The sequence below is a fragment of the Fusarium falciforme genome, chromosome 11 (genome assembly GCF_026873545.1).
Source record: "Fusarium falciforme chromosome 11, complete sequence".
NCBI lineage: Eukaryota > Fungi > Ascomycota > Sordariomycetes > Hypocreales > Nectriaceae > Fusarium > Fusarium falciforme.
The window spans coordinates 1,926,407-1,940,096 of record NC_070554.1 but is presented as its reverse complement, the minus strand read 5'-3'; the positions used below and the strand labels follow the sequence as shown (position 1 = coordinate 1,940,096).

Here is a 13,690-nt window from a genome sequence, read left to right as displayed (position 1 = left end):
GGCTGAATCGAGGACATATAAACCCTTCTCGGTCGCGATAAACACCCTGATGGGCAACTATCCCTGACTTGAGATCCTATTTGGGCTTTAATAATGTCTTCTATCGTTCCCGAATTCGAAGCTGCCAATGCGCAGTATGCTGCGGCTTTTGACAAGGGAGACCTGGCTCTCCCGCCCTCTCGGTACAGTGCCCGGTTGCACTCATCCTGCATCAAGTCTAACTGGCCATAGGCACGTTGCAGTTGTCGCATGCATGGATGCACGACTCGATCCAGCCCAGGTCCTCGGCATCGAGTTAGGATCCGCTCATGTGATCCGCAATGCAGGCGGTCGTGCAACCGACGCGCTGCGATCAGTCATCATCTCCCAACAGCTGCTCGGCACTCGAGAAATTGTCATTGTTCATCATGTGAGTGGATCAACCATCTCGTTGTGCCGAACGATGCTGACGAAACAGACCGACTGTGGTATGCTCACCTTTTCCGACCTCGACATCAAGGCCAAGGTCCGAAAAGACCTGAATGAAGATGTCGATCACATTGCGTTCCTTCCATTTGGGGATCTCAAGCAAAGTGTTCGGGATGACATTGCGTTCTTCAAGAAGAGCCCTTTGGTGTTGGATGTTCCCATCACTGGCTACATCTATGATGTCAAGACTGGCAAGATTGAAAAGGTTGATGCTTAATGATTCCTGATTTGTTGATATTTTGTTGCTAGCGAGTTGAAATTAATTTGGTACTGGAATTGTTTCGGATAGTCACCCCTTCTGTTATTGTCGCCGTTGGTGGCTGAACCGCCAAGGCTCAAATCTCCATGACAATCACTTTATTCTGTCTATTTGATACTTCGATCGTATTAAATATTGAGCTGCCTTTGCAATTTCCACCTCATCTCATTACTTGATCTGGGCGCTTACCAGCGGCCAATTGACTGACAACCCTGGCCTTGTATCTACCTACCTATCTCGGAACCGAGGCAACAGGAGATCACGTGCGAAAAATATCATGCCTCGTCGCGGCTGTTGGAGATCTGACATTGATTTTAACAACATTCGCCTTGACGGCCTTTCATTTCTCTTCAACTCTCAACTCTTTCGCATCGTTTTTACGAAAACTGTGTACAACATCATGACATTATTACACCATGCCTTGCTCGTTCTCTCCCTCACGGCGGCCGTCAGCTACGGCCTCAACAATCGCACACCGCCAAGCGTCTCACGCATGATCAAAAAGACTTCTGCAATCGGAATATTATCCATCCTGAGCATCACTCTTCACGCTCCTCTTTTCCTTGTCGCAGCCCAGTCATTTGGCGCCATTGGAGACAGCTTTCTCGCCTGGGAAGGGGCTGAAGCTTTCCTCTGCGGCCTGGGAAGCTTCTTGATTGCACACCTCTTCTATATCGCCCTATTCGTTCAAAGTGGTGGCGGCATAGAAGCCCTTTTGTCTGAAAATTGGAGGGTCTTTTCTGCCTCTCTCATGATCGCGCTTGCTACTGGCATGCTTACAAAATTGCTGCCTACTCATAGAGTGAAAAGAGATGGGCTCCAGATCCCAATTCTCATCTACTCTATTGCAATTTGCGCCATGGTTCTTGCGGCACTTACAATGGATGGTAGTCGTTTGATCTTCGGTGCGATCATGTTTACTTTTTCGGATACTCTGCTGGCCATTGAGAGATTCCTACTTCCTCCCATTTCACAACATCGAGCTTGGATGGAGCATACTGTTTGGGCACTTTATTATCTTGGGCAACTCTTGATCATGGTGGGATTGTTGGATTTCCTCTAATTCCTTTGAGGGTTTAGCATCTTCAGTCGGAGGACAGCTATGGAGGCAGGACATGAGGACGGAGATTAGGTGGATAGAGCAAGCGCGAGATTCTTCTACAAGAGGTCTGGTTACTTCTATTCTGGTCTCGTCTCGAAGTTATTAAGGTTCAGATAGATATGTTGCATTTCACATCAATCTGCTCAGTCTTGCCTCATATGGTAGCCCTCGTTCTCACACCACCTTACCACGATAAACCCTGCCTCCAATCCTGGATTCTCGTCTCTCGACTGTCCTTAGCACACCGTACGATTTGCCCTAGCCCGCCCTGCCTTAGATTCGCTTTCGAGTATCACCCTCGGACATACTCCGCCGCCCTTCTAGCACACATTTGCATCAAAGGTGGAGAGGAAGCTTGTGGAGAAGTCTGGGGAGCAACTTGGGGGGCGGGGGATCTTCGTCCCGATATCGACCGAACGACGAGACTGCACGGACAAGAGAGCGAGACTTATCAAGAGATCATCGGGCGATTTTCTATGACAGCCCCAATACTCTTCGGATGCGTCGGCTTTTTGCGTCATAATACCCCAGGATCCCCCCGCATCTCCGCACCCCATCCCCAACTTTCTGCGTCATTATCTCGAGTCTGGAGAATGGTAAATGGCCGAGCTACGGAGAGACGGAAGCCTGACAAGTATCTATGTATTTACGGCAGGTAGACATTTAGGAAATGCGAGGATAAGTTTTGACAGTGATGAGATAATAGTTGGGGAAAATAAAGATGAAGATTTGAGTAGTGAAGGCGTCTCCTCTTCACGAAGCGATATAATCTTAGGATGATTTCATCATTTCTTCGGGTTATTGATAGAAAACGCTTCCTTATACTCAGGTAAGTCACAAGTGCAGGTACCCTCCTGGGTAATGTTTCTCCACCATGCTGTCCATGCTCGACCGACCCTCACCACCCGTTGGCTCCAGCACCAATAGATAATTTGCTGCCTAGAGTTTCATCGTTCTGTATCCACAAATACTTCTCGGGGCTCGTCAAAGCTCGATCCGAGTTGCGAAAGCTTGGGCTGATTCTGGCTAACCACCTTGGCTGATGTTCAGGCGTCGGTGCAATTCACCGCGAGTTGATCGGCAGACATGAACAGTTTGATAAAGTCAGAGCTGCTGTCCCCCTTCAAATCTGCAGTATTCAGCTTCAATCGTATTCGTTCCCCATCATGGCACTGTGGAAACACAACTTTCGAGGCCAGAAACTCGTTCTGGCAATCACTCTGGCATCATGCCAAGCCTTCCTTTTGCTTGGATTTGACCAAGGGGTTATGGCTGGGCTAATCGGAGTTGATAATCGGTTTGGAAGAGACTTCAATAACCCCGATGCTGATATGCAGGGCAATATCACGGCCTTGTATGACATTGGCTGTGTGGTTGGGTCCATCCTATGCTACTTTATCGGCGAGAGATTTGGTCGCAGAACCATGTTGATCACCGGTGGTAGCATCATGATTGTCGGCACTGCAATCTTAGCTTCTTCTTACACAGTCGCACAGCTCATTGTCGGTCGCATCGTCACTGGTATTGGGAACGGAATGAACTCTTCGACCGCTCCTGTTTACCAGAGCGAATGTTCACCGGCTGCCATTCGAGGTGCGCTATTGACCCTCCAGGGGTCAGTGACCATTCTTGGTGTGGTCATTTCCTACTGGTGGGTGCCTGCCTCGACGGCTTGTGCATGATGTGTGGTTGCTGACTTGGGCCTCTCTAGGATGGACTATGGAACTAGCTTCACCGAATCCTCTCTTCAATGGAGATTTCCTCTAGCCTTCCAAGCAGTGTTTGCCATATTTCTCGTCTTGCAAGTCATTGGTCTCCCTGAAACGCCCCGTTGGCTCGTCCAACATGAACAATACGAAGAGGCTCGCCGCACCATAGCTGCGATCGCTGATAAGCCCGATGACGATGCAGATGTCAACCGTACCTTGCTCGATATCCGCAGTGGTCTTGAAGAAGAGCAAAAGGACGGCCCATTTAGCATTAAAGAGCTCTTTTCTTGGGGCGAAGTCCAGAACTTCCGACGACTGCTCATTACCATCTCGATTCAGCTCGGACAGCAGTTCTCGGGCAGCAACATGATCAACTATTACGCACCTGTCATCTTCCAAGACAGCATGGGCCTCAGTCGCAACATCTCGTTGATTGTCGCTGGATGTGCGCAAATCACCTATCTCATCGGCAGCTGCATCCCCGTCTTCCTGATGGATCGGTACGGTCGACGGACGCTCCTCATGGTTTGTTCAGCCGGGCTGTGTTTCTGTTTCGTCATGGTTACGATCCTGCTCTCCCTTGGTTCGACGGGTCCTGCATATGGTGCCACAGCCTTCATCTTTCTCTTCCAGATCTTTTATGGGATCGGATGGCTCCCTGTGCCTTGGTTTTATCCTACCGAGATCAACACTACTCGGGTTAGAGCTCGGATGCAAGCTGTAGCTTCGGGCTGGAACTGGATGGCAGTTTTTGCTGTTGTCAAGATCACACCGATCGCGTTTGGTATGTCTCAATACTTGGACACAACGACATACTAACTCTCTATAGCAAACATTGGGTGGAAAACGTTCATAATCTTTGCAGTCCTCAATGCTTGCTTCCTTCCAATGGTGTACTGTTTCTACCCTGAGACGAAGGGCATTGAACTGGAAGACATCCCGCTGCTGTTTGTTAAGGGTGGCGTCACGGGAGGTGTTTTGTCTTCCAAGGGCGGACGTACTGTCATGCCGCATCAGCATGCACAGGAAATGCAGCTTGACGCCAAGGTTGGTGGGGTTCGCGAAGAGGTTGAGGATGTACAGGCGTAGCTGCATGGCGGCAGGGGACACATGGGTCAGTCTACGGCAGCCATATCACCGAAAAGCTATCATATTCCTTGTCCAGTTCCATGGCATTCTGCGCAAATTCAGACTTTCTCTTGAATGTAATGAAGTGGGCACGGTGGGGTGTCCCTATGGGCTCTTTGCATCTTTCAGCTTATTGACAAGGATTATTGCTTCGCCACAGCACACTCCTCCCCCTGAACTTTTGCTTGACCCTCATGACCCTCTCTGTATCCACAAGCGCAGATCAGCTTCAGGGACACCCTTCCTTCTCCATCGTCGATCAATTCTGCCGTGCATCACCGCCTCACTGGCTGACAGTTATGAGTAGGACCGTGCCAGCTTCTCTGTTAACACTTCCGTGGATCTTCCTCTCCTCACATCACCCTCTTTATCTTTCTCTACAATGCTTCGAGACGAACTGCTCAAAGTGCGGGGAGAGCTGGGACGGCTTGACTCCAACGTCCTCAAAGCAGCCATTGAAGGAGAGGCTATACCACAAGATTTGTCCCATCATGTGACGATTCGCTGCTTGGTGAGCGGCATTCGCCAACATGATGGATTTGCTGAGGAGCTACGAGGCAAGACACAACATCCATCAGTCATACGAGCACTCAACGCTCGGGCTATCATGAGCAACCGTCTCCCACAGCCAAATCCACCAACACAAGAGCTCCCCTATTGCTTCTGGTATCCCGATATACCCAACGAACAGACTCTACGGCATTTGTTGAAAGCTTATCCGAACCCTATAATGCCCTACTTGGTCGCCCGTGCGTGTGCGGCTGGCGGGTATACGGAATTGTACGATGAACTCGGTGTTCTGCCTGATGTTGCTGTTGCCGAGGAAGCCCGAGACAACAAGGCCAGCGGCAAAGAAATCTACAACAGGATCATGAGCGCACCGACAAGACACAAGGTCATGGATGATTACAACTGCACGATTTCCCTTCACCCGAAGCCTGGGGCTTTTCTCAATGGCGATGCCTGCGTGCGATCAACTCTGGACAAGAAGCAGCCAATTAGCCGAGACCTCTACCCGCCTTCCTTTGACATTACCGAAGACTGGAGCTTGGGAGCTGAGGGTTCTCATCCAGGGACGCGGCCAATCCCGGACGATGTGGTCTCCCTGTTGTGGAATCCCTTGCCTCTCGATCTTCCAACCGTGGACAAGGATCTCTTGATCCTCATGGCGGCGTATTCGGGCAACATTGATCGATACGCTCGTCTGCGACGGCCACAACTCATCAACGGTGAAGCCCAATGCATCGTCCGTGGGATCTACCACAACACTTTCTTCGCTAAGTGGTGCTCCCAACAGCCCGATCTCGAGCGTTTCCGAAAGTTTGTCTACGCCCGTTTCATTATGAACGATGACCTCGCTTGGATCGAAGATATCAACACTTCTCTGCATCAAGAGAATCTACCGTATACGATCTGGTACCCGAAGCTGGCAAGCCCCGAGACCTACATGGAGCTCGCCCAAAGGGTGCCCGTCTTGAAGCAAGCAGCTGCCCACGCAATGATCGTGGCCAAAGACTTTGACCGCTTTGTTGAGCTTGAACCCAAGATTAACAATCTTTTGTACGAGGAAGTCCAAAATCAAGGCTGCTACGACAGCTTCATGGGATATGTCAAAGAACACACCTCTGCGGCATCCATAGCGCAGTGGGATTCCTTTTCTGAGATCCCGGATGTCGACGAGGTGGCCATGGATGAAGCTTTGCTGTGGAAGGAGATGAAGCCGTCGACACCGACGTCCTTGGAGGAGGTCACTCTAGACAATGTTGGCGTCAGCAATCGAAGGATGCCTCGTTCCTACGAGCAGAATGTGGCGGATATCATGAATTATGCGTCAAGTTTTCCAAGAAAGCCAAGGGGCTCGGGCCGTGGCGGGCGAGGAGGGCGAGGAGGGCGGAGGGGTCGATAGTCAATCAGAAGATCAACCTGCATTGAATCACACTCTTATTGGTTTTACATTGTTATCATACAGTGTTTTTCTGCTAGATTCCCTCCATCCTCCTACTTGCACACAATTATGCACTACATCAAAGCGATGGATACGTAAACACCCAGCAGCGGTCGAATCACTTGGCAGTCTAAGCCCAGTCGACCTCTGGGTTACTTAGACCACCTATCCGATCTTGCAGGTCTGCTTCTTCAAGAGGTTCTGAACTACCTCGTCCTTGCGTCTAAAGGCGGGAGAAAACAGCTTGAGTTTGCCAGCATCAAGAGCTCGTCGAGCCTCAGCAGCATCATTGAAGGCCTTGCGAGGACCCTTGGTCTTAATACCACCCGCGCCGATGAGCATACCGAGAATGGCAAACGGCGCCGAGAGAGGATCATCGACGATCTCAACAATGCTGAGCGCCGCGTTTCCAGCTTCACCGACGATGAGAGCGGCACGCGCAATGACCGCGGCACCACCGAGAGCGGAGGCTGCCTGACCGACAAAGGGGATGACGGCAAAGACGATAGTCAGGATATTCATGACCAGCTCCTTCGTCTTAGTCTCCTTCTGCTTCTCGCCGATCTCCTTGACCGTCTTGATAGACTCAATAGCATCCTCCAGCATGAAGACAGGCATACTGAAAGCAGTAGCGGCATCGTCACCAGATGCGTCAAGACTCCTGTCCTTGCTCTTGCTGTACGTATCGTCCAAAAGCTTGGCAAGCTCATCCGTCTTGGGAATGGCCTCGTCGATCATCTCCTTGGGGTTGGGAACGTTGATCTTGCCAGTGTCCCTTCTCCGACGAGGATAGTTCTTGAACATGGTAGCATCGTTGAGGCAGGGGCAGAAAGCCGCCGCCTTGGCTTCCGCCTTGACTTCCTCCTTGGCGTCTCGAGCCTTGAGGGGTCCTGTTGCGCAGGGGCAAGGATCAGGCTGAGAGTAGTCGCGCCATTCGATCCAGTCCTTCTCGATGCCCGTGTGCTCCAGAAGGGCCTTGTAGAAGCCATCTTCGTCGACCATCTTGTACTTTATCACACGAAGACCGCCTCCCATGCCCGGCGGGACCTTGAGGTAAACCTTGGTGCAGGAGCCGGATCCTTCGTTGAACTGGGAGGACCACTCGCAGTCCATGTACTTGTTGCCTTCACCGGCAATAATTTGCATGAACTTATCCAGAGCAGGGTCGATGCCGTCTTTGACCCAGTCAACGTACCACTTAAACTATTGTGTGTCAGCGAAGGGGTCTCGAGGTGAGGATTAAAAGTGCCCGCTTACCTTGTCGTCGTAACCTTTAGATACCTCCTTGTAATCGGTGATGGCAGTTGCAAGTTCCTTCTTCAGGCCTCCCAAAATGTACGAAGGAATGCACTTTCCAGGGCTCGAATCGGGAATGTCTTCAACCGAGTCATACTCCTTGTCACACCACTCGTAGGTTCCGTCGGTTCCTTCGGTAAAGTTGCTTCGAGTGTCATCGATGTTCTCGGTATCGGCCCAGAATTGTTGAAGGTCGATGGCCCAGTCTGAGGTACCACCAAAGTTGAGGCCCTGAAAATTCGTCAATCTTCATGTTCAGTGTGGGTGTATAAATCAAATTCACCTTGTACTTGGAGATCCTGCGCTTCTTCGTTGTTTCGGTCATGTACGCGACCCATTCCGTGTCTAGAACCGTGTCAACCACTGCCCTCTTGACTCACTGTCCACCTTGTCACTTACTGTCATAAATCATGTAGTCAGTGTCCGTGGTCTGATCCCACCAGGAGTTGACATTTTTCTCAGCCTTGATGGTTTCGATCTCGGCATTTGAGATGTAGCCGGAAGTGTCGGTGCACTTCCCCTTCTTCGCCCCGTTTCCGGTAAAAGTGCACATGGGACCCTTGCAGTTGGCGTTGCTCATCTGGAACGATCGTCCGTAGCTAGAAACTCCAACCACGACTTGTCGGGCCTCTACGCCTGCCTTGGTGATCATGGCCAGTGAGTTCATGGTCTCCGTCATGTTGACTGCAGTTATATTAGCCATCAAGCTGGTGCAGGAGAAAGAGGGTCACTTACCATGCGATCTAAGGCAGCTACCCTTGGGACAACCCTCAGCTCCCCATGATGACTCGAAATCCCATTGGCCTATTGCTAGTTAGCTATCAGTCAATCAGAACAAGATTCAATGTCTTACCGTGAAGATCATACGTCATGTAGACAATCTTTTTGGGAGATATTAGCTTACCACTATCGCCTAGATCAAAGGTCAACTTACATAGTCCACGATCTTTGAGATTTCGCCAATGGGAAACTGCTTGAGGTACCAGAAAGAAGCTGGGGCTGCGATGGAAAGAGACTTCTCCTTGCCCAGCTTCTTCCTGACCAGCTTCAAGAACTCAAGATAGTCATCTGGCTCTTTCTCGCCTCCGGCTGGGATATCTGGAAGATCTGGGGCTCCTGGATACTCCCAATCAAAGTCAACACCATCAAGCTTGTTGTTGTTGACAAAGTTGACAATCTCAGTGGAAAAAGCCTCTCGCTTGGCTGGCTTCACAGCCTCACGTAGAATGGCATAAGTGGGAATGCCGACAGAGAAAGACCATCCACCAAAAGCCACAATGCGCTTAACGCCCTTGAGGCCTTTGAAGTTCTTGAACTGTCCGTATGTGTCCTCAACATTGACCTTGTAGTCCTTGGTGATGTTGGCAAAGGCAAAGTGAACATGAGTCCAACCAGACGTGAAGGCGGATGTGATTGTCCTGACATCCATGTGAAGGCACGGGCGATCTTGGTTCCAGGACTCAAAATAGGCGATCTTCTTGTACTCGGAGGGTGCTTTGCCGTTGTTGACAATGTCCATGCCGCAGTTGGACACGCATCCGTTCTCGCCTGGCTTGGCTGTGCCTGGGTTACCGGTTTCGGACTTGGACTTGGTGCAGTAGTCCTTGGTAGTTCCTGCCAGATCTTGTTAGCCTTACTTTCACATGGTAACCAATCTCGACATCAACCTACCACATTGACCCCAGATGTTGCAGCAGACATTGAGAGGGCACGGATTCAGGTCGGCCAGCTTCTTGTCTCCTGAGGGCTTCTTGGTTCCCTTCTTGGTCGGTCCACACTGAGCGTTGGAAACGGGTGCAGGGAGTGGAGGTGTTCCCTTGCTCAGGCAGATGGTCTGTCCGATCAAGAGGTTCTTGCATCCGTTCCAGCCCCTACGGTTAACCATTAGCATACAGCCAAGCTGCAGATATGACGTACTTACCAAGTCTCCTTGTTGAATCCATCAAGATCAGTCGCCTTGAGACCGTTGGCAGCAGCAATCTTCGAGCAGCTGTCATCTTTCTACAAATCATGTGTCAGCTTGAAACTATGCACTTTCCAATGATGAAGAGCTCATACCTGAGTAGTATAAGAAAAGCATTCGCCGTCTGCCTTGGGCTTTGGTCTCAGATCAGGCAAAGAGCCCGAAGAACAGCAGACGACTTGGCCCTCCACAAGCTTCGAGCACAACTCTTTATCGTAACTGTTGTGCTTTGTAAAGTCGGCACCGCTGATGCCACACTTTGTGGCAAGAGAGCCACAGGAATCTCCAGAGATGACCTTCCGGGTGGTGCAAGTAGCTCGTGACATCAGGGCGTTGTAGTGAGAGTGGAGGTGTGAGTGGGAGTGGCCATGGGAGTGAGCGTGTCGAGAGAGGAGACTCCTGGTCCCCTTGACCGGTGTCAACTTGATCTTGAGATGGTCAAGGTTCTCCTCGTCGGAGGCATCGCCAGTGGTGACACACTTGGCTTCAACCCACGACTTGATCGTCTTCTGGATGAAGATGAGGTCGTTCTCAGTGGATATGGCAACTCCGACGGTGTAGTCAGTAGTGAGGTTACCACCACAGACCTGAATAACGCCTCTTGATGCATCAGTAGCTTGGGGTCTCTGGCTGATCTCCTCCAGAAGGGAAGACACAGCATTAGTCTTGTCGACCAGATCACCGAGGTAGAAGCCGACAACAGTGCCCTTGAAGCTGTTCAATCAGGTTAGACACAATGCTAGAGATGAATGGAAAGTGAAAAGGGTGACGTACTAGCTGAAAAAGATGGTGTCTTTCTTGGCCTTTTCATCACGATGAAGCTGTTCCTCGATATGTTCGATACCAGTGGCAACGTGCTGCTCCTTGCCAGCAGCCCGAATCTCGGAAGACCACCAAGCACCGCGGGCACCCTTCAAGGAGTCTCCATCATGCGGAAGCTCAGATTCGGCACGACGGGCAAGCCTAGAGGTTGTCTTCTCGTCGGAAGTACAAGCTCTGAACTTGGTAGTTGTCTCAGGATCATCCAGAGGGTTCATGACAGCAAAGTCAAACAGCATGGGCTTCTCGCAACGTGAAAGGCTTTCAAGAGAGCCATAGACGGCCCAGTCACTGGTACCAGTACCATCACAAGCTGAGGGACATGGGGAAAAGTCGGTGCCGGCCACGACCTTTTCGGCTTTGGTGAAGCCGAGGGTGGCCGCTAGCAGCAGCGATTGAAGACTGGAGCCTAGCTTCATCTCCAGTCGGTAGTAAAGAAAAAAGAATGAGGGTTGTTTTCAATGAGAGTAGATGTGAAGAAGTCTTAACGAAGGTAGAGTTTGAGGAAAGAATGGATGGCAGAAAAAGAGTGAAGATTGATCTAAAAAGAATGAAATGTAATGAAAGGTAGGTAGCGAGGCTTGTCCGACAGATCCAGAGTGGACGATTCCAACATTATATGCAACCTTCCAAAAGTCTTAAACAATCATCTTAGTAACCGTTCGACTACGATCTCGCCGTCGCATCATTAACCCCTGTACCAAGCCGGACCAGCTAAACCGAACAAACTCCACTTGCAAAGGATCCTTCTGTTTGGGAGATATTGTCCGTCAGCCTACCATGACCATCGAGAAAGATTTTTCACGCTCCTAGGTTTAAGATTGTTTGTTTCAACACGGACGTGATCACCAGACCGAGCCATCACAGCCTCACAGGGCAGACTGGGGCTGGGAGATAATCAGTGGAGAAGATACCACCTATCAGATGGCCCATGAGGGCACTGATCACTTCTGCATCGCCGCGTTTTCCCAGGAACAGAAAAGTGTCGGAATCCTTGGTCCTAGCGCTGAGACAGGAGTTTCTTCATGCAGGGCAGCGCGAATTAATCAAGGGTTGGACAAGGTCAATCAATTTGAGCAGGTAGAGCATGGCTGAGCCGTCGATGAGCTGACCTCGGTGCCACATTATGCGAGACTTGAAGTCTCATCCTTCATCTGAGATGAGCCTCTGCTCATTAATACGTCTCCTCATCCGGCCCATGTGAAGTTTGCAGGGCAAGTAACTCGTTCATGTTGTTTGTCTGTAAAGTCCTGGCATCTTTACAGCCGCGACAACACTCCTTCTCATTCATTCATTTTTGACAATTTTCACCATTATATGTTCACTCTTTTACACAACCATTGAGTCACTCTTTATCAACACCACTTTTTCAGAATGAAGCTTTCTTTAGGCTTCCTCCTCTTCTTTCTCTCCGTCTATGTCATTGCCGGTGGCATAGGCGGAGCCTACGAACGCATCTTCATCTGGTTCGCCTACCAAGCAACCATAGATGCGTGGTACGCGGACGAAAAGAAAGTCGACGTCAACAAATTGGACATTTGCAGGGGCAAAAAGGGCAACGGCCGCTACGGCACCCTCAACTACAACGAGTTCATCCAGTTTACCAACAAGTTCGACAGGAATGGTGCAATTACTCTGCCTGCTCTCAAGTCCTTTACTGCTCCGGACAACAACATTGACCGCGCTGCTCAGAATCTGCTCGATAATGGTGGCGTGCGCCCGACGTGGTTTTCTACAAGGGACGTTGTCCAAGGTGCCAATACCTACGACTCTCTCGTGCGCACAGCTGGCGGCGTCCTTTGGGATGCCAAGGGCTATCTCCCCGACAATGGCGCCAAGAGCAACTTTGTGACCAAGGCCGAGGACGCCGTTCACAAGGTGGTCCAGTGCCGTACTGTGGCATACGACTTCTACAGAATTCCAGAGATGAAGAAGTACCCCGGTTTTGAAAAGTACAAGATTGAGCCCTTCTACTACAACCTCGGCACCGTCAAGGGGAGTCAGAATGCCTACATCGACATTCCCCAAATGGCCCATGACAACGGCGTCTCCGAAGCGACCCTGAGGCAGGAGATTGCCGACTTTGAAAAGAACCACCTCTTCCAGGACCAGACTGGCAGCGGGCAGTTTGACAGGAACGGTGTTGAGAAGACCAAGGGTAGGAGTGCTGAAGGGCACAAGTGGGCCATTGAAGGGGCTGAGGATGGAGAGAAGATTGCCAAGACTGGGTCTTGCTAGAGGTGTTTCTGCAGGGGAAGTCGATCACCTCCTTTTTGTAGCTAAGAGAGGGTCGTTTGACACGCTTGAATAGTCAGTTTCCACCGTCTAACTTGAAGGAGTAGATAGAGTTTTGAGTAGGTAGTTGCAATTCTTTTTGTCATGGACTGTACAGTAGATGCTGGCCAAGCCGGCATCAGATCCGAATCTGGCGGGACCCAGCGAATGTGCCTTGCCCAAAGTAAACTCGATCCACTTGGTTCTCGACTGGCCCTTGCAGGATGCAATCTCTCCTCTTTTCGCCGTCCGACCTCCAGATGATTGATTATCTTTGGGGCTTGTTCGTTTCATGTCAAAAGTACATACCCTGCTCGGGTGGCGGAGCAGCCGCGGCCCCTCCCGCCCGATGTGGGGGCGTGTTCGGGCCGCCTCGGTGAGCTTACCGTTTCCGGACGTCCTACCCTAAATTCCCGAGGCAAGCATGTGCGATCGAAGCAGCAAATAAGAGTCGCGTTGATCAATTCTAGAACCTTTGTATCCTGGGATTGTTGTGATCCATTATACTTTTAAGGATGGGGTCGTAATCAAGATTATGCAGCAACATCCGCCGTGGCTGTAACCTCCTACCGTCCGCAGCTGAACATTGACCACCACGGGCGAGAAAGGCACAGCCGCATCCTCCTGCGGTTTCGTTAACTACCCATCCTTAGCCAAGCTGACTTTGGGAGGTCTCAATTTTCTTTAATTAGTATTGATTGTCTTCGGCTGGCGTCGGCATGCATGC

General features: G+C 50.7%; 5 protein-coding genes across 5 annotated transcripts; 4 read left to right on the top strand and 1 right to left on the bottom strand.

Moving 5' to 3' along the window:
- Positions 1-93: 93 nt before the first annotated feature.
- Positions 94-685, top strand: NCS54_01357100 (Carbonic anhydrase; the record flags this gene model as incomplete). Its single annotated transcript, XM_053158757.1, has 3 exons — positions 94-182; positions 232-409; positions 458-685. The coding sequence occupies 3 exons, from the start codon at positions 94-96 to the stop codon at positions 683-685; spliced, it is 495 nt and encodes a 164-aa protein (XP_053014732.1).
- Positions 686-2,995: 2,310 nt separating this feature from the next.
- Positions 2,996-4,627, top strand: NCS54_01357000 (MFS domain-containing protein; the record flags this gene model as incomplete). The annotated part of the gene is made up of 3 exons (XM_053158756.1): positions 2,996-3,480; positions 3,541-4,322; positions 4,368-4,627. 3 exons carry the CDS (start codon positions 2,996-2,998, stop codon positions 4,625-4,627), a joined length of 1,527 nt encoding a protein of 508 aa, XP_053014731.1.
- A 421-nt stretch (positions 4,628-5,048) lies between these two features.
- NCS54_01356900 (Hypothetical protein) lies at positions 5,049-6,572 on the top strand (the record flags this gene model as incomplete). The annotated part of the gene is made up of 1 exon (XM_053158755.1): positions 5,049-6,572. The coding sequence occupies one exon, from the start codon at positions 5,049-5,051 to the stop codon at positions 6,570-6,572; it is 1,524 nt and encodes a 507-aa protein (XP_053014730.1).
- A 204-nt stretch (positions 6,573-6,776) lies between these two features.
- NCS54_01356800 (Chitinase) lies at positions 6,777-11,108 on the bottom strand (the record flags this gene model as incomplete). Its single annotated transcript, XM_053158754.1, has 11 exons — positions 6,777-7,814; positions 7,869-8,138; positions 8,191-8,270; positions 8,307-8,591; positions 8,643-8,711; positions 8,761-8,788; positions 8,842-9,521; positions 9,579-9,778; positions 9,829-9,908; positions 9,966-10,584; positions 10,645-11,108. 11 exons carry the CDS (start codon positions 11,106-11,108, stop codon positions 6,777-6,779), a joined length of 3,813 nt encoding a protein of 1,270 aa, XP_053014729.1.
- A 925-nt stretch (positions 11,109-12,033) lies between these two features.
- On the top strand, positions 12,034-12,927 carry NCS54_01356700 (Hypothetical protein; the record flags this gene model as incomplete). The annotated part of the gene is made up of 1 exon (XM_053158753.1): positions 12,034-12,927. The coding sequence occupies exon 1, from the start codon at positions 12,064-12,066 to the stop codon at positions 12,925-12,927; it is 864 nt and encodes a 287-aa protein (XP_053014728.1). The 5' UTR covers positions 12,034-12,063.
- Positions 12,928-13,690: the final 763 nt, after the last annotated feature.